The following is a 23,848-nucleotide window of genomic DNA, read 5'->3' as shown; positions in this document are numbered from 1 at the left end:
CACCTTCCTATGGACACTGAAACTGGAGAATTTTGTTAAAAAAACCCCAAGCAACACATAATAAAGCGAGGTATAATGTTAGGAAATTACAAGAGCACATGCACATACAAAATTGAATGCCAGGCAGAGGTTTACAGGCATTCAGCACTGGCTGCTGTAAAATCTTAACAAAAACTATCTTCCATTTTAAAATATTCATTTTCCATATCTGCAGTTATGTAGCTTTTGCAAGAGACACCTCATGCTTTGCCAGCTTTAAAATGACGAGGGCACATCTGAATTTTCTTCCCTCCCTTCAGTTACTGAGGCTGTGATGAAAAGCTTTAGTGGGCTCCTCCTCATGAAGTTGCCAGATGTCCATGCAGTCACTGCTGTGTCATGTTACCCTGACCTTGAGCTTCAACAACATCAAGCCAGAGATAACAGCCCTGCTGCATAGCTCCTGCCCCTCAGTTTAAAGAGGAACTCAAGAGGTACCTAACAGGCAGGGAGAGAGCTGCACACAAATCCTTCCTGCATCCCAGCCTCACCCAGGTGCTGTCTAAGCCTCTCTTAAGCCACCATCTTAGTCACTCTTCATTTGCTGTGTGTACTTTTATTTAATAAAGCAAAACTTTTTGAGCTCAAAAGTCTTTTGTTTGGTTTAGGGGAATTTCACTTGAGAGAGATGGTCAAGGTGGACCAAAGGTCTAACCCTCCTGCAATCCTGATACAAAGGGTGAAGAAGCAGCAAAGCCTTACCACAGCTCTGAACTATGGATTGGGACTCCAGACTGTCAAGACAAAATCCCTGTGCCTAAAGGATTTGGAATTCCAGTTATCACCAACACAAAAGCACTGCCTTCTTTTGCTCCTCGAGCAGAAGCAGCTGAGTTCACGATGGCTGTCACTGCAGCACAGGAGAGCTCATGGGGGTGCAATGGACACACACAGAATGTACATCAAATTCACAGGATGAAAAGGTCATGGAGACCTTTTGGGTGATGCTTAGGAAGTGTGAATTATCCTCAGGAGATGGCAAGCTACCTACAGGTCAGAACAGGAGCACCCCACTGCCATATTCCATGTTCCTGTTTTTTCCCTGGATTCACAAGCAGCAGAAGTGATAAGGATAAAAATTCTCTGATGCCTAATTAGCATGGAAGAGCTCCTAAGACAAACTGTCAATGAAGATAATGATTTAGATCTTTCTCTATGACCTTGCTGTTGTAACAAAACTCACAGGAACTTTCTGTGCACCTCTACTTCTACTGAAAGTTGTTGACTGGAAGTTATAAGGAGGCCAAGTGACAACGGGACCATATAGCATTTACTTTCTGGAAAGAAAACCAACCAACAAACAACACCCCCATCCCTCCCCACTAAAACAAGCCAAATATTTCAGTCAGGTTTTTTTCTTATGACTTCTTTGCCAAAAGGAGCCTCTTGAACCATTTGGTAGCACATGATCAAGAATAAACCCCAAGTCTCTACCTTCTCTCCAAAAACGAAGAAGGGTGATGGATACTTGATGTCCTGGCTGCTGAAAGGGCAGTTGACAGATGATTTGTGGATGAGAGCATTGTGCCCCTCAGTGGTAAGAATCTTCCTCTTCTCCTTGTGGTAGCAGACATTGGGGTAGACCCCAAAAGCCAGCAGGGAGATTACAACATCCAGGTTGTTATCAGGGCCAGTGTTGTTAAATGGTTGAGTCATCAAACATTCTGTTGGCAGAGAACAGAGGAGTGGCTCAAATCCATGGGACATGAAGGAGAGCACAACACAACTATTTAGGATCCTGGATCAATGCAGAGCTGTTTAGGATCCTGGATCAATGCCTTTTCTGATTGAATCAACTGCTAGATGTTATCTCCAATGACCTCTGCACTCAGAGCATTCAAGTTCTACATTCAATTTTTTATTTCTTAATGGAGAATGAAAAGCTGAAAAATACTACTACAAAGAGGCATTTTCCTCTCCCAAACTCTTCAAAAACAAGGAGAAATGGGTTTGCCCAGAATGTGCTGTACCAAAGTGTGTTTACTGCATTTGTTTTGGAGACAGATCTTTTGGGGAGGTTAAAATGGATGTTTTTATTAGTTCATTTGTTACAAATCTCCCCCAGGGTCTCTGGTGGCTTGTTTTCAAGTCATCTTGCCCAGAAAAAAAGAGTTAGGATCACTGCTGCGTTTATCCGTAACAGCAAGAGGAGAAAAAAAATTAAAGAAATTTAAAGAGGAAAAAAAAAAAAGGAAAGGGAGGGAGATAAACATCTGCTTAATCCAGGCAGTCATGCCATTTCACTGAGCTCCTCAGCAACATCAGGTAATTTCAGAACCTGGTCAAGTTTAAAATTTTTTTTCTCTAGAAAATGGAATATTTTGGCACACTGCTGCACATCCCTCCTGCAGCACAAACCCAGGAAGTCACAGAACAGAGCACTGTTCAGATCACACAGACTCCCCACTAAGGTCTATGGCAAGAAGGGGGAAAGAACAGCCAGCATGTTTTGGAGATGCAGCAAGTGAAGGAGAAAGAAAGCCAGGGAGGTAACACTCTAAGGACACCTGTTTAATAAATTTTTAATCCTGCAGCTCTAACCTCAACCTCCAAAATCTCCATGTTGCACCACAGCCACAACAACTTTAGGACAGAACACTAAAATTCCACCTGAATGCAGCTGTAAAAGTGGAGTAGTGTTATGGGAAATCCACTATACACCCCTATGCTTGGGTGCTCAACACAGATTATCCTGGTTATTTATTTATCCTCTCAGAATGAAAATGTAATCATTAAACTATTGAACTTTATCAGAATCACCTTCAGGAAAGCCAGAACTAATAAGTATGTCTTTTAGCTGGACCTTTGCTTCCCAAGTCATTCTAAGAGTGGCCATGCTGAGTCTTTTGTGTTCACAAAATCTTTTCTCTGCTTCTTCACCACCCATTCTGAAAAACAAACAGAGGGAATTATAAGCCTGACCAAGGCAAGGAAAACCTTGTGTTCACTGTAACCTCCCATCACCTGCTGTGCCAGACAACGTACCTTGCATCATCCCAGGCTTGGAAGACAGAGAGCAAAGCAACATGATCTGAATACCTGGTCCCAGCAAAATTCCTATGGACATAACCCAGGCGTTTGCCTTCATTGATGAAAGGTTCAGGGAAACAGGTAGCTGCAGAGATGGTACATACAGCATCTCCCACACTGAAAGGAACCACACAAGGGATCAGGATCATTCGGAGTTAGTGCTGCCAGCACCTGCTGCAGGCTGCAGATACCAGAGAAAACTTCTCTGCTTGAGACCCTAGGAATTTGGCCTTTATCTGCTAAAGTTCTTCACTGAAACACTTCCCTGGAAGTGGATGTTAAATTAGCCCTATCTGCCCCCCCCCATCCATACACCACCTTCTTCTGGTGAAAAGGTCCCTACAGTAATCACAGGACCCTACAGCCACCACAGTAACAAAGAACAGATCTTCTACTAAAGCAAAATGTGGAGATTGATTTTTCTCCTTATCTCATTGTAAAATTCCATATCTCCCCACCTCTAGTTCACTGTTATACCTAGGTGTATATATATATATATCAATACCCACTCCTAGTTCAGAAATACTCAGCCTCCACTGGTGTCTTGCCTTTAACTGAATTTCATGACTACTTTATGGCCTACAATGAAAGCTATTTCTTCTCTGCTCCCATGAAGATTCAGTCACCTCTCCCCAGCTGCAGCATTTGTTGCTCATCTAGATATATTGGTTTTACTCTCTTGTGAGAGGCTCAGGAACTCAGAGAAACAAGAACATAATGACTGTGACCACTCAACTTACTAAAAAATACAGCCCATGATCATCATCTTGCCCAGACGAGGTTCAATGGGAAGTTTGGCCAGGATTCTTCCAAGAGGTGTCAACTCATCATTGGAATCCAGGGCATCAAGCTCTGAAACAAGATCCTTTGTTATCAAAGAGAGTTAGCTAAGCCCAGAAATCTTTAGATAAGAAATTCACACTTTTAATAGTTGTGCTTAAACTGAACCCCACTCATATTTAAGTTTAATGTTGGTTACACTGTTGCCAACCTGATTTTCAAAACTGGTTTGAGGTCAGACAAGTTTTACTTTAGCTTTACAGAATTTTTACTACCTCCTTTGCAATTAGAATAATCACAATGTAATTCACATAATTTCCCATTCCTTTCTAGTTTGCTTCTGTACAAACCCCTCTTACACTATTAAACCATCTATTATCTAATGAATCTAACCTAACTTCTGCCTGTCACAACCAGCTGTGGAGTCTTCATTGCCATTGCAAAATCACAGGAAACCTCTTCATCAAAAAGAGAACACCACAGACTCTCTTCCTTGAGGCTTTACCTGCCTTTCCTCCTCCCATTACCTGAAAATTACCACCTGTATTCATCCTCAAAGCTACCAAAGGTTTCCTCACATAAAATAAAAAAGAAGCTTTGTAGCCTCAGCAATTAAATGGGAAAGGAAACACAAAGAATTCCTTGACCACCATAAAATCAATTTTTCTTGGTATCTACTGAACCCAAAAGCCTAAAGAATACTTTGAAGAATTATATGTTTCACTGTCCTAAGAACATACTAGCAGTGTACGTGCACTGAAAAATCACAGGTCATCCAGGAAATGGAGGCACCTGCAGACACAGCTATTTGTGTCAAAATTGAGCTATTTGCTCAATTTTCAGAACAGAAAGTCATTAAACGTGACTACATATCCCCATCAATATTTTTTTATTCTGGTCTCTCCTGTATACAAGCAAGTTAGGCTCAGCACACAATTCTACCATAAAATCAACAATGAAATAGATATTTCCGTTGTTAAAAATTGTAGGAAGTGCTTATTTAGTGACACTTACAAAGTGTGCTGAGGTTTGAGGTCACTTTCATACTTTACATCTAAAGCACAAATTTAGAGTTCTTCCCTGCTCTATTTTATTCACAGTCTAGTTCCTTGAAGAGAGCGGGGAGACAACCTAACCCACGTGGCAGTTTTTTTGTTTTTCATGGAGATTCATAAACGGGAGATTTAATTTCTTGACAAAATCTGAGATACTGGGTCAGAAAACTGTAAAAAGTGGTAATTATTTAATAAACTACCAACCTCTGTCTTTCAGTACTTTTCTAAAAGCTTTGTTAATGCCTCAAGCACTGGACTGAGTCTATGCCAAACACAGCAGTGCCACAGCTGGAAAACAGGAAGCTGGAAGCTAACATAACTTACTGGTAAAACAAGAAAACAAGCCTCAAGTTTGAAGGCTCAAGTTTCTTAAAGGAATGACATTCCACTGGGAATTCAAGTATTTCTTCAGCTGCACAAGCCACTGCCACCCACACGATGCCTCCAGGTTGCTGCGTCAGCCAGAACACGGTGCTCCACCAATCCACCCCGAGGCGGTGAGGCCGTTTGTCAGAGATCACATACATGGAAGAGCACCTGGAGGCAGCTCCACTAGCCAGGATTACTGCACAGGATTACAGCCCGTACACAGGAGGGTACCTCTCAGCGTGCGCTCTGCCTCAATCACCGCGTCCAGAGGGGGCGGCTCGATGGCTTTGGCCAGAAACTGCCCGATGCCTCCCAGGCGCAGCAGCTTGATGCTCAAAGCGATTTCGTGGAGGGGCGTTCGAAACATTTCGGGCGTCATGTGAGTCTGAAGTCTGGAATGAGAACAAAGTCCCATTTCTCTGAACACAGGCTTTGATCACCATGAGGGGTCATTCCACCAGCAGAAACCACTGCCCTCCAAAGTAAACTCTATCTCTGAGCCAACCCATCGACTCTCTTTGTGCTCCTGGAACTTGGGCTCTTCTACCACAAAATTCTGTACTTCTCCATTCTCCTTTGGGGCAAATTTACACTGGGAATACAGAGGGAATAGTGCCCTCATCTCCACTGCCCGCTGTGGGTTCGAGCATGAGCTGACCACAGAGAGCCTGCAGGGCTGGAGCACAGGTAGCAGCATGGCTGTGTCCAGCCCCGCATTTGTCCTTCACAATCCCCTCCTGCTCTGATAAGGAAGCTCTTATACTCCTCAGAGACAAGCTGCTTTCAGCCTGCTCTACATAAAAGCACTTTCCTAGTGCAGCTGGAAAAGATTTCAAAACACCTTGAACAGATACACCCTGATTCAGATGGCACCAGATTTAGATGATTTCTCTCAGAAAACTATCTGTACAAGTCCACACACAGGCTTTCTTAAGCACCAAGGAACTTGTATATTTCAGGTTTATATTCTCTGAAGGAAGGCAATGTTAAAACCATGATTACTTCAGTAGCCTAAAATCAGCTCCCTGTCAAAAATTACTAATTAAAATCATTGCACTGTACTCAACAACAGATCTAAATAAATTTGAGAAATTCAATGAGAGTTTTTGATCAACTGAGGCTTTCAAGAGTTAACAAAAAGTTGAACATCAAAACACAGCTATGCTGTAACAGCCAGAGAAAGGGGCACTGAAACTTCCAGGAGAGAGATAAGACCTAACATCTAACAGCTGTGTTGCCTTCTCCAACCAGCAAAGAGATTTACAAGGCTCTAGTAATGGACAAACAGTCTGGCAGAGAGGTCAAAAGTTTCAGCAACAGGGAACATGCTAGAGCACCATGAAAGGGCTTCCTGGCCATGGAATGGGGATGGAGAGAAAACTAACATCTGCCATCCCGGCTTTTTACCATTCTCATGACAAAATGGCCTATTACATGGCAATGCCAGGTGCCCCCACTCTTTGAAGGCAGACTAGAGCCTTGTCCTCATTACAAAGCTCTTTTCCTTGCCTCAATTCCCAAGCAGTACTGCTCCCTTCTCAAGAAGTTTGGTAGGTTGCAGTGACACTCTTACTACTAAAATCATGAACTATGTGTCCACCTCATACTATGGGTAAAAGCATAACATATGTATATTTTTTTCTGAGCCAACATCATCCATCTCCTCTCTGTGCTTTCTGCAATGATTTCCCCAGTTGGACCCAAAGCAGGACCCAACAGTTCTGGGAGAATTCCCTGAGGGTATTTTTGAAGACCACAGCCTCACCTCTCAAAGCGAGCTCTGCTGCACAAATGGAAACAGAACCCAGCTCGCACGCGCCCAGCTCTGCCTTTCCGCTGCTCCAGATTGGTTTTTGATGCCCAGACCGTGGCATAGTTTGTCATGTTGTTGTGAGCAGTGAACAGCTTCACTTTTTGCCTGTTACAGGAAAAACACCACTAAAGATCACATCCTCCATCTTAAGCCCTGCCAAATCAGTTCCTATTTTATGGCTTGCAGCCACACTGCTTTTAAGAAGCCAACCATCCCTGGTTTGTGTTAGTCAGGCACCAGTCTGGAAACTAAAGCATCACACTCTTTCAAAAGCAGTGCCCCAAACTATTGCACAGAATAATGTTCTCACAACTGTCCAAAAAGCAAAAAATTCGCATGAATTCATGAGCTCTCTGTGTGTAGTTTTCCCAGAGAGCATGCACAGTGAGGCAGGAACTGTAACAGACTACAAAAACCTTCCTCTTTATCATCAGCCAGACACTGAGAGTTTGTAAAACTCCTTTGGCAGATGACGTCTACCAAATTGGTGTGGAGACCCAGTGACACCTCACATGAATAGTACCAGCGTGACCAACCCAGTCCCCTGAGATGCCAGCATGGTGTGTCACTCTGCTGACCAACTAAAGACAATGCTGATTTGTCCTGAGGGAGTCAGAATCCTCAAACTCAGCTCAGGGAGCATGGGAACACAAGGCACTTCTGTGCACTCCCAAAACCTCTTCTGCATTCCCAAGGGTAGGGTTTATGAAACAAAAAGCTGCTTCATGAACTCACTTGCAAGAGTCGATAACAAAGACCACGTCATTGATGGTAATGCTGGTCTCGGCAATACTGGTAGATAAAATAACCTATAAAAACCAGGAAATGCAAAGTGATGTTATTTAGTTTGAAAAAGCTGGTAATGCCCAGCAAGATAAACTACAGAATTTATTAAAGAAGTCAGCAATACGTTCCCCAGAAGCACAAGGGAACTGCACAGAGAGAAGGCTCCATACTTTGGTCACCCCAGGAGGCACAGGATCAAACACTCGACGCTGCTCGTCCAGAGGAACCTGGGAATGCAGAGGTAAAATCCTGTACTGGTGGCCTCCTACAACAGGAATACAAAAAGGTTGGTAACTACTCCTACTATGTCAATCTCATTTCTTCTTCCCACAACATAAAAATTTCTGGCCATTCACTCTCACAACTAATTACGTCCCTAAGCCACCCATCCAACTCCCATCTTCACTCAGTCAGTAGTTTCCTTGGGAAAAAATAAAATATAACAAAACAGCTGCTTGTACCAAAGCGTGGGTTCATTTCTAGATGCTTCTGCATTGTATAGATTAAGTTCCAGCCAGGCAAGAAAACAAGGACAGCTCCTGGGACATTCAGAGTCCTGATATAAATCAGCAGAGCCTCAATGAGTTCAAAAGAGGTTTCTCTCTCGTTCAGCTGAGCCATGGAGTGCTTTGTTTCTGGGCCATATTCATCGCTGCAAATAAGGTTGCAGTTGGCCTACAAAAGAAAAATACCACAAAGGAAATCATATAAATTAATTTACTCAAACTACAGAGACTGGCTGGCCAGGCAAATAAGAAAATCAAATATGTGGGTAGATGCCTTTCAAGAAAAAATGGCCATTAAAAAGAGATTTCAATGAAGTGGCCCAAACAAAAGTTTCAAAATTAAAAGTTGAATAAAACTGTTATTTTCTTGACAATGTATGTAAGCATTGACAATATCAACTGCAAGAGAAGAAGGGACAGAATCTATATTTTCACCCTAAGAAGGTACCACCAAGCTCATATTTCTCTATTTCTTCTCCCAAGGTTACTAAACTTCACTCTCAAAAGCATTGCAGTTTTAGCTTTAAAGAGAAGCAGTTTGACAAAACACGAGAACCTTAGCTTCAATGAAAAAGAAATTCTTCAATTTACAAGGGCAACAAGAAAATTTAGTTCCACTGCTGAAGTTAACAGCGATCTCATATATTAATAATAGGAAAGCAGCTAGAGATGTTTCACTTCAACAGAGCCAAATGAATTACACTCAAGCTGGAGTACTGAAAATGGCCCTTGTTTAATTTCTCATATTAAAATTCAAACATACATCATCATCTTCACCACCTTCTTCATCCTTCTCTTTCTTCTTCTTTTCCTTGGGTGGAGGGACAAACTGAGTCATTTGAATACAATCTTCCAGAAAATAATCTGCAAGGACAGACAAATGATAAGGACTGACTGCTGGAATCCTGTGCAAGGGAACATAAGTCTTTACACCACTTCTCAAGAGTCTCCTGAAATAAACCAGGATGTTTCAGAGTATGAATGCAAGATTGATAAAAACTCAAGCAGTTTCTGGAAGCACAACCAAGGATTTACCTTGGACAGGAAAGGTTCTGCCATAGACCTCGATGATGGGACAGTTGAAGAAGTATTCACAAAACATACTGGTATCAATGGTGGCAGACATGAGGACAACCCTGATCTCAGGATACACCTGAACGACATCCCTCAGCACCACCAAAAGGAAGTCAGTCTGCAGAGAAAGAGAATAGGAGCATCATTAACTTCACAGCTATAAAAAGTAGTGTCTTCCCAAGAAACCAGAAGGAATTACACATTTAATGAGCTAGAGATGTAACAAGTAGAGCAGAAGTGTTCTAAAACCAGACACAGTTGTCAGTGCTGTATTTTAAAACTACTGCCATGCCTCGGGTTTTAGGATTCCCAGTGTAAAGGTTTTTTTTTTCTACAAAAATAGTTTGCTTCCTTCCTAACAATGTATCACAACCCCAGGTATTTTTACACTTGGCTTACATATAAAGTAGCCATAATTCATAAAATAAATAGGAATTACTCAGTGCAGGTGTGTGTGATGTTTGTAGTTCTGCTTAAATATGGCATTTATCTAGCTCTGCCATACAGTTAGGCATGCACTTAGCTCAACAGACAAAATTCCAATCTCACTCACAATTTCCAAACTCGTATTTTACATTGTTAACATACATTTAATAGATGAAGAGATGCATCAGAAAAATTTGTGTGGCAGTTTTATTCAAATGAGTCCCCAAATTCTGTCCAAACAACCTTAACATGTCAGAACTTCACGGTTTCTCTCACTTTTGGTATGACAAAGCTGAAACTATAGAGAATAATCAAGGGAACAGAAAATGGTTGCCATTTCAAATTATATAAATCTCCTAATTCTATCATCAGCTTGTATTTTACTTCATGTAAACCCTGAATTTGAATGTATCACTATCAAGACCGCAGGTTCTGTGAATACCACCAGTAATACAACAGTGTCAGTAAAAACAGCACTCCGAAATAACAGTGTCATTCAGCGTGCTCCCCCACTTGGACGAGATGTGTTTGCACTGTGGTGTTCCATTTTCCAGAGAGGACCAGGACACAGGGGATCCTAACAGGAGAACAGTCAGAGGGCAACAAGGAAGCACAGGTCCTTGCTCTGCTACTTAGATAAGGAATAACCCAGAGTTCTAAAAATCTTATCAAAGAAGGAAAACTCACACATCTGACACTCACTAAGACACAGTTTCCTCTCACAGGTTGGCTACTACACACAAACACATACAGAAGTTAAACAGAACAGAAGCATATAGAGAGTAGAATTGTCATCACCAGCTAACTCACATTAATGTCTCTCTCATGGATCTCATCAACAATCACATGACTAATGCCGCGGATCCCAGTCTCAACCTTTCTCAGAAGAACACCTAAACCAGAGACAGAAGGTAAATGTTCATGTAACAGTTCAACCTTCCCCCTCCCAGCCCCTGGTTTAAAAATCAGGAAGTGTGCAGGCTGCACAGCCCCTTTTCCAACCCCCCCTCTAATTGCCATGCTTTCCTTTGTACAAGTGATGGCAAGGCCATGAAGGCATTACCACAAGAGAGACTCTTCCATCTTTCCCACCCAGTGCTGTTTCCCTTTCTGTCTTTTAAGGACAATCAGTGTATGACAATTTTCTCTCTTCATGGAATTATTTCTGTGTGCTATCAGACCTGTATTATCACACAGAATCACAGAATTTCTAGGTTGGAAGAGACCTTTAAGATCATCGAGTTCAACCCATGTTCTAACACCTCAACTAGATCATGGCACCAAGTGCCACATCCAGTCTTTTTTTAAACACATAATTATCAGATTTCTGAACAAAAAATATTTATTTTTCTTTGCCCAATGGCATGTCAGCAAACTTTTATCCAAAAAACCCTTTCAGTCTTCTAAGCAGACTTTATAAACATTTCAATCTAACCATATTTCTGCTTTTGCTGCTAACTCAGAGCTCAGACCCACGATAAGATCCAAACATAAGGAAGCAATACAGACCTACAGTGCAGAACATGATGCTGGCGTGCGGCCGAGGGAGCACAGACTCGAACCTCACGCTGTACCCACAGCTCTGGCCAGGCTCTTCCCCCCGCTCGTAGGACACACGCTCCGCTACGGAAACTGCGCTGATCCGCCGGGGCTGAGGGAGGCAAAAGATTTCCCTGACTTAATGAAGAGGTTTTAGAAATTTATCACAATACCACTGAAAGTGATAAAGGAAATCCTAAATGCTACAGGTTTCCTGTCCTGAGATTTCTCTACAATGTAATCGTTAAGCAAAAATATTGTAACAGCACTGGGGATTTTTCACAAAGGAAGGATATAAGGATTTATAGCAACTACCAGCTGCTATTTCCCAAATAATTTCCCCTTGATCTGCTGAGAGTTTTCACCTGGGCAAGGTTCAAACCAGGTTATCCAAACTGTAAATCCATGCAAGAATAACATTCCAAATGAAAAGACATATGATGCTGAGGTTTCTCCTACTTATATTGCAGAGGAAGCATCTTTATGAACCATGTCCTGCAATCATAAGAGGTTCCTCAACACATCCTTCAATCCCCTTCAGGGCCAGGTTGGATGGGGCTTGGAGCAATGTCGTCCAGTGGATGGCATTGCTGACCATGGAAGGATGTTGGAACAAGAGGAGCTTTAAGGTCCCTTCCAACCCCAAACATTCCATGGTTCTGTAATTTTATCCTAACCAACAGGTGATTTCTTATATCCAACACAGAACAGCAGTGGCCACACATTCCTCACCTGTGTCACCACTATGTTGCACTCAGCAGCTTGATTGGTTCTGATGTACTCATCCAGGATGTACTGGGGCACTTGAGTGGTTTTGCCACAACCAGTGGCACCACGGATGACAACAACAGAATTGTGATGGATTGCGTCCAGAATTTCACTTTCAAAATTCTTCACAGGTAAAGCCTCCCTCTCTTCTTGGATCTGGAAAAAAAGTGTCCAGGACACTTCCAAAATCTCCAAAACTCAGCCTCTTCTGCTCCACATCTATATTTTGCCTCACTCTTCCACACTTTTCCCTTACCCAAAGGAAAAACTGCCAAAGAACAGGCCATAGTTTGTACTTTTTCCTGGCACAGCACACCTCACCCCCACATTCACCCCGGTGGAACATCCAGCACTCCTGAAAACGTGCTGTGTATTTGTGCTGAAGCCCAGCCTTTTACACTTGGTGTTACGTTCAAGCCCTGCTGGAAAACGCAGAGCCCGGCGCGAGGATGACAGGGGACAGGAGCCACACTTACCCTCTGTAATTCCTGATCCTGCTCCAGACGGTACATGAAATCACTTCTCAGATCCGCGCTGATTTGCTCCGGAGTCAGCTGCAAGTGCAAGACATCGTTTGGAGGCTTTTTGACCCCTCTTCTTACCTGCATCCTAACTTCAGGAACGGATCAGTCACACCAACCTTGTGATCCCAAATATCCCTAAAGCATTGTCTCCTGCATAACTCCCTGAAACCACTTATGCCTCTGAGATGTTTTATTTCACTATTCCAGTGTATCAAACATTCATCTCCTAAGAGGTCTCTCAGAAAGACCGAGAGCACGGAAAAGAACAATTGTTTAAACTGAAACACTTGGACCACTTGAGAAACACACTCTGTTCAGCAGCAAGCCGAGCAGAAGATTATTTAAACAGGAGTTTTTAATATAAGTAATGACCTAATGTAAACACAAAGCCACCCTTTAAACAGTAGCTGAAAAGGTATAAGTTTGAGGAGAATTCATAAGGCAAACCCTGTCTAACAACTGCAAAAGAAATCTGAAGTAATGCAAATTTGGTACCAAAAGGCTAGTTGTTTTTAGGGCTAATAAGTCAGCTGTTCCAGTCAGAACTAGCACAGGTAAATCCTGGAGAGATTTGAAACCAGCTCAATTTGCAATGTCCATATTGGTTAGGTATTTCATGCAGCAACAGCTAAATTTACATTACTTCCTTATAATTTAAAAAAATCAATAAATAACAATCAATACTAAATTAATGTAATTTATGGAAAAAACTCCAGTAGAGAAATAATTAAATTATTATTTTGGCCATAAGCAATCTGAATGTTGTAGGAAAATCAAGTTCCTGCCCTGAGAGTCTCTTCTGATCAATTTATTCCAGTCAGACCAAATTACCCTCTGAACTTGGCAAAGCAGTAATTCTTTCCCTTCTCCTTCATTTTAACATGCCACACTGTTGCTTTTCATTTCTTCTGTGCTGAATGGGACTAGAAATGACAAAAAGTAAGGAAGTTGGTTGTTTGTGTAGTGGCACTGGCTTGGAGCAGTTTCTCCTCCCAGAACAAGGGTCTGAGCGTGGAATTATGGGAAAGAGAGGCCAGAGAATTATAAATGACATGCCCATGAACCTCCCTTGTAATTTTAATTATCAACTTTGTATGGGTTGCACGATTGCAGACAAAAGGTGAAACAAAGCAGAGAGTTGGGACACTCAAGACAGTGCTGGTCAAGACCTGATAACACATGAAGTAAACACAAAGAACTCTGCCTCCAGGTCAAGAAGGGAATAAATTTAATCAGTGGACTGTCTTCTCCTTTGAAACAGCTCATACTTTAAATCCTGGTGGGGGAGAAGCATTTAGAAGTTCTGGAAGCATGGGGAAATCAAGCAACAGATCCATTTTTTAAGCTGTCTTACATTTGCCAGCGGACCCTCATCAATATTGCAGCCAGTCCAAGGGTTCCAGTTGGAATGAGGTGGTGACCAGGGAACAACTCCCATCTGACTTTGTCTCTGCGACGGTTCGAAATGGGCCAACTTTCCAACGTTGATCAGAACTGGATTACTGGGATCTTCAGGCTATAAATCCAAAAGCAGAGTGGGCAAAGACAGATAAATGATTAAATGAGCAGGTGTGATGATCCATACTTGGAGTATTGAAGCACACACTCACCAAAGGCACGATCTCCAGGGACAGTTCCCGTACGGTCTTTTGCAGATGATTTTCTAAGTCAGGAGACAGCGACACCTCATAGGGCTCCAGCTAGGAAATATTTAAAAACTACATGTTATTATACACAAAAAGACAGGCACTGGAAGCCAGAACTGTGGGCTACTACAGGTGAATCATCAAACACCTCCTCATGAAACAAGGCCAAAGAGCATCGTCAGTTCAGCATCCACACTCTTGGAATGTTTTGCCAACTTTTCATTGAATAAGGATTTGTAGGCTATTTTTAAATATCTGAGTTTAATTTCAGGGGAACACGTTCCCAAACTTGCAACAAAATACCCATATTCCTTGGTATGTGTGTATATATATATATATATATATATATATATATATATATATATATTTGAATTGCCAGAAAATGCTCGTGTGACAGATAATTAATCCAAACAGCCAGCCTAAACAGAAATATTCAAGCTTGTAGAAAAATTATACTGAAAACAGCATTTCTCACAAATCCTGTATCATTTAATACAATGTAAAATTAGTTACTGTTCCAATCACATGAATTTGTATTTCTGATCCGAATCACTCACCAGAACAGAAACAATTGCTAAAGAATAAAAATTATTAATAACTTGTAAGATGTTAAATATGGAGAGCAAACTCTTAACTCACTCCTGTTTGAGAGTGCTTCTGTGTTACAAAATGAAAGCAATAATTCCTGTCCCTCCTGCCAAACTCACCGATTCTCCTTTCTTCTTTGTCTGCCCAGAGTAAGGCTCAATGACACCAAGATGGTAGAGCTGTCTGACCAGGGAAAGGGCACAGGACTGTGCTGCCAGCTTTTTGTTTGATCCGTGCTCACGACTGAAAATCCCTGCAGCACACAAAGGTCAGAGCTGTAGCAGCAGAGGAGTCAAGCAGCTTCCACAGCAGACACTACTCTGAACTGGGCTCTCCGACTGTACACTCAGACCAGGTTTCATGGACAGTCTCAAATCTTGATAAATCCAGAATTCCAACATAAAACCCAGCCAGGCCCCTCCATTGCCCAGCTCACACTGGCTGTGTGATGTTACTTTACTGCTAAGTCCTTTGAAGTTTTTCTGCATTCAGTGCCTAAGGAAGTATGGCTGCCCAATGCCACCCAGCAACATCACACAAATGATCCTTTACCTCTGGAAGTGGCTCCAACACATAACTATAATAAACTCTGTACCCACAAATGTTCCTCTATACCAACACCCATCTCTTGCTAAGTTAAAAATTAAATAGGAGCACTTACTTCTGCCCAGCTGCCTCACATAAATGTTCATTTCTGCATTAAAGCTCCTGCAAGAGAAAGAAAGAACACAAAGGTACAACTATCAATAGCTGACACTGCAAACATACTTAGTCTTTCCAATATTTTTAGACAAAGATCTCTGTCCTCAGTCAGAGGTCTCAATTCACCAATGACCAAGGTAAAGCATTACTGCTTTTAGTCCCTTTAACCCCAAGGCACTAGGTAACAGACCTGTCATCACCAGAACCAGTACATTTGCTAAGAAGAGTTCTGAACATGCCACTGTTCAGCACTGAAATTTACAGCCACATTATTAGGAAATATGCTCTGAGCTGTCCAAGTTTAAGGCAACAGCAATAAAGCAGGTGGGATGTAACATGAACATGTATCCCAATGTACCATTAACTGTATCCCACATTAGTATCAGTATAACCCTAATGTAACCCACTAACAGCCTGTGTTTAATGACTAGATACAACATTTAACACAGCTCCTCTGCTTTTTGCCACACACTTGATCAGCTCAGAGCATAAACAGAACCAAATCAGGTCATATAGTCAAAAACATGGTACTTATCTGAACAGGAGACAGAATATTTGAATTTGCACGAATTTCCATTCCCTTATTGCCATATTCTAGAAACAGCAAAACTTGAGTAACAGAGTAATAGTTACTCAAGGGTAACTCTGGTAGCAAACCCAAAAGGTTGCTTAGTAGACATGTAACCAGTTCAGTTAAAGGTTAACTGGCATCACAGAATCATGGAATGCTTTGGGTTGGAAGGGATCTTGACCATCTCATTCCAATCCCCTGGGCAGGGATACTTTCCACTGCTCCAGCTTGCTCCAAGCCCCATCCAACCTGGCCTTGAACACTTTCAGGGATGGGGCAGCCACAGTTGCTCTGGGCAACCTATCCCAGGGTCTCACCACCCTCACAGGGAAGAATTCAGGCTTAAAAAAAATCCCTCAGCAGAGGAGAATAGAAATCACGACCCATGTTTTTAAGAGTCCCAAACCTAAGCCTGTATTTGCCATACGAAATATTAAAGCTGAATTCTTGTAAGACAGGATTTAAACTGGCAAATGTGACCCAAGGTGCATGACTGGAATTTATTGGACTGAGATCCTCTTTGGAAACTAGGGCTTGGCATTTGCACAGGTGGAGGCTGTGCCTTGCACCTGCATCCTTCAATTTTTGCTGTAAACAAACAATAAAAAAGGTTAAGTGAGTGATTTCAATTTCAGGTTAGCCCTCCTTCCTGTGCTAGCAGTGAACTGACCTTCAGGCACAGTGGCTTCAGGGGTGGAAGGCCACTGGCTCTCAGGGACACAACAGCCACCTAAGACACCGATGACAGTATGTTTCTCAGCCAGGCCTACAGTCAGCATTCAATCTCATTCTCCTCCACCTGAGGGGAGAACAGCAACACCAGAAATCAGTTTGCAGCAGAATCCCACATGATTCCCTAGTCCAGCCTCAGCAGCACAGGTCTGTGGTGTAGGTCTTCAGCAGGAACAGAAGGAGGCACAGGCATCCCAACACAGAAAAGCCACATCCCATCCCTTAACATGAGCTCACGCTTTGTGTTTTAGGACAGTCATCTTTATATTTACAACTTATACCCTCCTACCATAGGTAAAGTTTCCAAATTCAAATTTTCCAGCTATTACTAAGTTCTCAGACCACGAGTATGGTTAATTGACCACAAACCTCTGAGAGCATGGCTGACACATCTGTTATAATCTATATCCCTGATCATTACCTCAAAAAATCCCCAAAACAGATTGGCAAGATGCACGACAACTGGTATTTCTTTAAAAAACCCAACAACCTAAACTTTATTATGCCCTTAAAACTCCAAAAGCATCTCTCTCCTGTTACACACACCAAAAGGATTAAATCCAACAGTCCCTCAATGAGCCCTACAACATGTTAGGATTGTTTCATGCCTATTTGATCTATTGCAGCAGGTAGTGAATAGCCCCTTCTGCCATTCCATCCAGGGCAATCCACACACGTTTCCCTTAAAAAAAGTACATGGGAAACTCTGAAATGCACTCCAGGAGAACAACAGCCAGGCTGAGAAACATACTGCCATCAGTACAATTTCATTCTGCTCAAGACTAGATAAATTTATATACACGGAATTTAATGCTGCAGAAGCTGCAACAAAAAATGAGCAACACAAATAATCCCTAAGCTACAATGTCGCAGCATATTCAAAGTTGAGAGGGCCATGATACAGAGTATCATCATACAGTTTCAGAAAGCTTTAAGCATTCCCTCATACAGAGTAACACCGTGGCACTTCAGAAGGCTGCAAGGCTCTGCCCTTCTTCTTCAGCCCAACCTTTCATCCCCCTCGTGTCCATGCACTGCAGCTGTGTGCCCTCTGCTCCCTTTGGTGGTTGCTCAGTGCCCCTGGGCACTCCATGGCTCATTGCTGTCAGTGCTGCTCACCTGCCCTGCACAGCTGTGCCCACTGGGGATGAGGCTGGGCCCAGCCCCACTCCCAAATGCCACAAACTGTGTGCCCACGCTACAAGACAGAAGAAATGTTCAGAAGCTACACCTGCAACAAGCATAATTTAAATTCCTAGTACTGTACAAACTAACTTTTTATGTCACTTAAGTGAATGAAATGGCCTTGCCTGAGACACATGAATTGAGATGAAGTGACTTGCAGACAGGTTTTAAATGAGAATTTACAAATTTCTGTACCAATAGACATCTTTTAGATGTTCCAAATGATTGGAAGACTCATTAACAAAAGAATACCCTAAGTCCAGCACGTAAGACTCTCTTGAAAAGGCTGTAATAGGAAAATTCTCCTGTCTTTCTAAAAATATAACTCTTACAGAACACAAGTTTATATCATGCAAAAAAGCCCAACCCCAAACCCAATAAGGAGAATCCAGCAGCAGCAGCATACCATTGTTTCCAGCCACAAAACATTATATTTCACAGAAATAATACAATGTCCTAACGTCTGGATGATTTGTAAAGACTGTTCCTAATAGGGATAAAATAATAAAAACCATCAATTCTTTATGCACAGTCTGTTATGAACTACTTTCACTTGGGAGAAGCACATGCAAATTCTCTGGTGGAACAGCTAAAAGTCAAAAAAGAGTAATATCCAGCTGGTCTTAACTGAAACTTAAGACTCTCAGAACTCCTTTGGGATGATTCTACCAAACTGCTTTTTTCAAAAGAAGATTCTATTGCCAAAAAAGTTAATTATAATAAATATGTATTATAATAATGTATATAAATAAAAATATAAATAAAATGTCCTTAAAGTACATTGCTACATAAGCAGATTTAATATTTACTTAAAATGCACAAAGGCAACAACACTTACAGAACAATTACCACAAGCAGCTGAGCTCTCTTTTCACAGAAACTGACACCCCAGCAGCTGACTAGAGGACAAAAATCAGTTTAAAAGCTGCATATCCAGAATTTCTTGGGAATTTCTTCAGTCCCTCAGATCCCTGCACTGAGGCTCCTCACCCCCATAGCAATATTTAGGGATGCTGTTGGTCCTGGCAAAGAACACTACGGCTCTATGGAGCATGGCAGGAAGTGCGAACAACCACTGTTAAAAATAGTTTGAACCCTTGACACACAGACAGTGACTAAAACTACCAAACCTGTTGTGATCAGGCCCCATTTCAGTATATTTATATTCTTCCTGGATCTTCTCCTTTTGGAAAAACTGGTTCAGACGTGCCTTGGCATTTTCCAAGGTCCAACCCCCGTGAAGATCTGCATTTAAGTCCACTTCAGACTCTGAGGTCTAGTATGGAAAAGAAGAGTATCGTTTACCAGTTTAAAGATTAGGTAATTCACCTGTATGCTATAAAATAATTCAGACATCAAAGAAAAAGCTAAAAAAGTCCTCAGTAATTCTTTATTTTCAGAATAAAATCTCTATACAAAGTCCTGGATGTTCAGACTATCCAGAGTGATTTATTTGTCCCTAGCTTAAACAAATTAACTTCATTAAAAGTCCAGCAGCTTTAAATCTGCAGCTTAAACTAACAGTAAAATATCAAAAGAAAACTGCAACCTTGATTATAAATGCAAATAACAAATTAAGGGGGATGAAAGATAGCTATTTAAGAGCTAAAGGAGAATTCCTCTGCATGACTTACCTCCTGCACTTCTTGCTCCTCTTTTCTGGAATAATAATCTTGCAAATTTGCACCCCGATCCCATTGAGCTCCATGACTGCCACAGTTTCCAGGTGCTGCACCTGGTCCATTGCCTACCACACAGAAAAAATAAAATAAAATAAAATAAAATAAAATAAAATAAAATAAAATAACTCCCCAAAACATGTTCTTAGCAATGGAGAGGCATTGCCTGGCCACCTGGACAGGCCATGACCAGTCCCTCAGATCTCATGCAGTCATCCACACCTCTGCCTCAAACTATGACTTCTGTGTCCTGTCTGCAGAGTGATGCAATTTGGGGGAGAAAACACTGCCAAAATACATTCAAATACACAGAAATTACAGTTTTCAGTCTTACCTACTTCACTTTTTAAAAGCAAATGTGGAGGAAGAGGTCCCCCCACAGCTGAACTGGAACCAGTGACATCTCTTGCTGCTTCCTGTCCTCCAGTGGAGTAATCACCTGCTGCTGGCTAGGGAAGGGAATGAGGGAAAACCTCAGCACATGGGTGCAGAACAAGTCATTTTACTATTTAACTAGAAACTGTTCAGGAAGTTTAAAGACCTCAGGCAAAATCATGCAACAGTTATCCCCAGTAAACATGCAATAGTTAGTACTCAGAAGCAATCCCAATAGTAACACAATGGTGAATATTTTAACACGGAACTGCCAAGAAACTAATTGGTACATTAAAACCAAAATAGCAGTCCTGTTCCCACTGGGTTCCACCTAGGCTGATGAGGCAGGGAGGCTGCTTCCACTCAGAAAACTCATTTATCCTCAATGGAGCACTAGAGAAAGATTCTTCCCTCTCAACAGGCAACACATAAATTCATGCTTTATTTATTTCTCTAAATTTAGTGTAATAACAGTTACCCTCCTCTTCCTCAGCCTTTAAGTGATAGTCACTGCTGAGTGTTCACACAACATCATACAAAGTAGCCATCTTGTTACACACCTGAAGCAATTATGGTTGAAAAATGCCAGATTCTCAATGTCTGGTTTGATATATCTTTGATTATTGTTCTTGGGTTTGGTTTTGGTTATTTTTAAAGCACACAGGATTCTATACATATATATATATACACACACACACACACACATATATATATATATATATATATATATATATATATATATATATATATATGTATGTATGTATACACACACACACACATATATATATTAGAACATGGCTCTAAGACTTCACAGTGTCAGGTGTGAGTACTCAGCACTTTGAAAGCCAGGCTGCACCTCACAGGGACTCTGAATTCTTTCCAGCCTCATCAGCTTTGCGTCATTTGATCTGGTAAATACAACATGCAGCTGTATTTGCCAGATCATCCTACAACATTCAGTTGGACCTGACAATCTCAAAGGTCTTTTCCAACCTAAATGATTCCATGATTCCATGATATTCTGTATGTGCCCCAGCCTTCCTCACATCCATCACTGCACAGGGGCACCAGACTGAACTCCAGGGATGAAACACAACCGGGAGCATGGCAGCACAACGACAGAGTAGTCTTTGGTAAGGAGAAAGAGCAGCTTACTCCAAAAGCAGGGATTTCATCCTTCTTCATTTCATTCACCCGCACTAAGTAGTTGATGAAGTCTCGGGCAGCGTTGCTCTGTGCATCCTTCTTGTTGGTAGAGTTGCCCATGCCAACATAGTTGAAGCCTTCCACTCGGACCTGCAAGGAACAACACACTGTCATGTGCAGCTGAAAGGGGCTCGGAGGCCAGCGACACCCACAGGAACACCAAATCCTGGCTGCTGATAAGTCCAGGAGAAATAGCATTACTAACTATTGTTACATTTCATTCTATATAACCATACATTTCTTTAAGTTTTTAAAAGCAAACCCTCACATTCTGAGAACTTCTGCTCTCAGAACACAAGGGCTTCCCAAAACCTTGTGGAAGAAGAAAAATCAGTGTAGGGAGGGACTCTGCCAACACACTCTGCACAAGGTCACTTTCCTCAACCTAAATCCCAAACCCTTGGACAGCAAGGACAGGAGTGACCGTGTGTCCACTCAGCCATAGCTCCATGTTATTCCAACTACACAGATGTGATTTCTTTCTGATTTTTTTTTATTTTTACTTTAGAACAGCAATTCTATACCCTGGACAATGGTACCTCCAAGCACATAGTAACCATACAAGACTCAGAGCCATCCTACCTGCAAAAATCAGCAAGAGATGTTTCAGTGAGACTGATCCTTTCACTTGTTAAGCTTCCATGGATAAACATGGGGCACCAACATATCAAACCCAGTACAATACTGATCTATTGTATAATGCACAATATGTACAGTGTGACTTTTTGCAAAAAGGATGGAGTGACAGAACAAGGGGGAACAGCTTCACACCGATAGAGGGCAGGGTTAGATGGAATATTAGGAAGAAATTAATCACTGAGAGATTGGTGAGGCCCTGGCACAGGTTGCTCAGAGAAACTCCGGCTGCCCTATCCCTGGAATTGCTCAAGGCCAGGTTGGATGGGGCTTGGAGCACCCTGGGATAGTGGAAAGTATCTGCCCATGGCAGGAGGTGGGGCTGGATGAGCTTTAAGGTCCCTTCCAATCCAAACCATTCCATGATTCTGAGAATATATGTATTCATACAACCATTCCATCTGAGTATTGCTTAACCAGTTATAATACCTTGAAAATTGCTTTAATGCCACTGTGTTTCTTTGTTTTCTTACTGACAAACAGAAGATAAATAGGGGAGGGAAGGGTAAAATGACAAATTTCAGGTGTTTAGTGCAAATCCATGGCATCAGTCATGATGTTCTACATATGGCCTCACACTTAGTGCCAACTACCTGTCAGAGCCAACCTGAATTCACAGCTCCCACATCCCCAATATCTAGAGGCAGGAGTAAAGTACCATTAGAGCAGTGCAGAGTAGCAACCATTCCAATAAGAATTCTTTAATACATTTCATTTCAAGTTCAAGAGCAGACCAAAGCTCTTGGCAAAGGTGACATACAATACCTCTCACCAACTATTTTAAATGCAAGAAGGGTCACACACAGTGCAGAGACACAGACCACCCTTAAATAAACCAATCTGTTTTTCCTGTAAGAACATCATTCGGGATTTTTCCCTCTTTTCCCTCCTTTCACACCTCAGTGCACACTCAGCCAGGACACTCTGGCTGAAGGGGCCCCAGTCCTCTCCAAGCCCTCGGCTTCCAGTGCCCTACCCAGGCCCTACCCAGTGCCCTATCCAGTGCCCTACCCAGGCCAGGCAGGGCCCAGACCCCGGTGCTGACCCCAGGCTCCTTCAGCAGAGCCCAGACGCCGGCAGCACCCCCAGCAGGGCCCAAGGTTCCCTCTGACCGAGCCGCCAGCCCTGCTCGCAGACCCCGGCACTGATCCCACGTTCCCTGGGGCACAGCCCCGGGTCCGGCCCGGCACGGTCCTCGGCATCAGCCCGAGACCGCTGGCAAAGCCCAGACTCCGTGACGGACCTCAGAGCCCCGGCAGGGCCCCACATTCCCTTTGGCAGGGTCCCCAGACCCCCTGGCAGAGCTCCCGGCCCCTCTCGGAGGCGAACCCTTGCTCGGGGCACGGTCCAAGTTCCCCCTGGCAGAGCCCGGGCTCCCGCCGCAGCCTCCAACCCCCAGCGCCATCCTCAGGCGCCCGGCAGGGCCCCAGAGCCCCGACACAGCCCCGGCCAAACGCCCAGAGCCCGCCCAGGCCCTGGAGACCGCCAGTCCCCCTCTGCGTGCCCGGCACTGCCCTAAGCGCCCCTCACAGCTGCCGCCCCCTCAGGACGGCCAGCCCGCTCCCCCGGCGGGGCAGGCCCGCACCTCGCAGAGGAAGGTCTGCCGGCCGCGGCCGCCGGCGGCGCGGATCTCGTAGGCCGGCATCACCCTCCTCCTGCCGCACCAGGCGTACAGGAAGTTCTTCACGTCCCCCATGGCCGGGCCGGGGGCATCGGGGCACGGGCGCCCGCTCCAGCCGGCGCCGGGCCCGCGGCAGCTCGGCACGGCAGCGCCTGCGCGGCGCCAGACGGCGGCCGGGAGGAGCCGGGAGCAGCCGGG

General features: G+C 43.1%; 1 protein-coding gene across 3 annotated transcripts in view; it reads right to left on the bottom strand.

Annotated features, from left to right (window-relative positions):
* The window catches only part of DHX9 (DExH-box helicase 9), a 28,219-nt gene extending 4,381 nt beyond the window's left edge, over window positions 1–23,838 (bottom strand). For 2 of the 3 annotated variants that reach the window (XM_038144529.1, XM_038144526.1), the window contains exons 1-24: window positions 23,615–23,838; window positions 21,343–21,483; window positions 20,147–20,261; window positions 19,768–19,880; window positions 19,264–19,409; window positions 15,605–15,651; window positions 15,063–15,196; window positions 14,320–14,409; window positions 14,064–14,225; window positions 12,662–12,739; window positions 12,150–12,341; window positions 11,388–11,529; window positions 10,689–10,771; window positions 9,414–9,570; window positions 9,142–9,242; window positions 8,334–8,547; window positions 8,043–8,137; window positions 7,822–7,895; window positions 7,039–7,191; window positions 5,505–5,665; window positions 3,810–3,921; window positions 3,025–3,186; window positions 2,800–2,927; window positions 1,474–1,703 (exon numbers count right to left, since the gene is read on the bottom strand). In XM_038144529.1, coding sequence (XP_038000457.1) covers window positions 1,474–1,703; window positions 2,800–2,927; window positions 3,025–3,186; window positions 3,810–3,921; window positions 5,505–5,665; window positions 7,039–7,191; window positions 7,822–7,895; window positions 8,043–8,137; window positions 8,334–8,547; window positions 9,142–9,242; window positions 9,414–9,570; window positions 10,689–10,771; window positions 11,388–11,529; window positions 12,150–12,341; window positions 12,662–12,739; window positions 14,064–14,225; window positions 14,320–14,409; window positions 15,063–15,196; window positions 15,605–15,651; window positions 19,264–19,409; window positions 19,768–19,880; window positions 20,147–20,261; window positions 21,343–21,483; window positions 23,615–23,725 — 3,141 coding nt within the window. In that variant the 5' untranslated portion in view covers window positions 23,726–23,838. Of the gene's footprint in view, window positions 1–1,473; window positions 1,704–2,799; window positions 2,928–3,024; window positions 3,187–3,809; window positions 3,922–5,504; window positions 5,666–7,038; window positions 7,192–7,821; window positions 7,896–8,042; window positions 8,138–8,333; window positions 8,548–9,141; window positions 9,243–9,413; window positions 9,571–10,688; window positions 10,772–11,387; window positions 11,530–12,149; window positions 12,342–12,661; window positions 12,740–14,063; window positions 14,226–14,319; window positions 14,410–15,062; window positions 15,197–15,604; window positions 15,652–16,886; window positions 17,015–19,263; window positions 19,410–19,767; window positions 19,881–20,146; window positions 20,262–21,342; window positions 21,484–23,614 lie in introns of those variants that run through there. The other variant, XM_038144527.1, reaches the window with a different exon arrangement.
* Between the last annotated feature and the right edge of the window lie 10 nt (window positions 23,839–23,848).

Source organism: Motacilla alba, chromosome 8, assembly GCF_015832195.1.
Source record: "Motacilla alba alba isolate MOTALB_02 chromosome 8, Motacilla_alba_V1.0_pri, whole genome shotgun sequence".
Lineage (NCBI taxonomy): Eukaryota > Metazoa > Chordata > Aves > Passeriformes > Motacillidae > Motacilla > Motacilla alba.
Note: the sequence above shows the minus strand (reverse complement) of the source record. Positions and strands in the feature narration are given on the sequence as shown.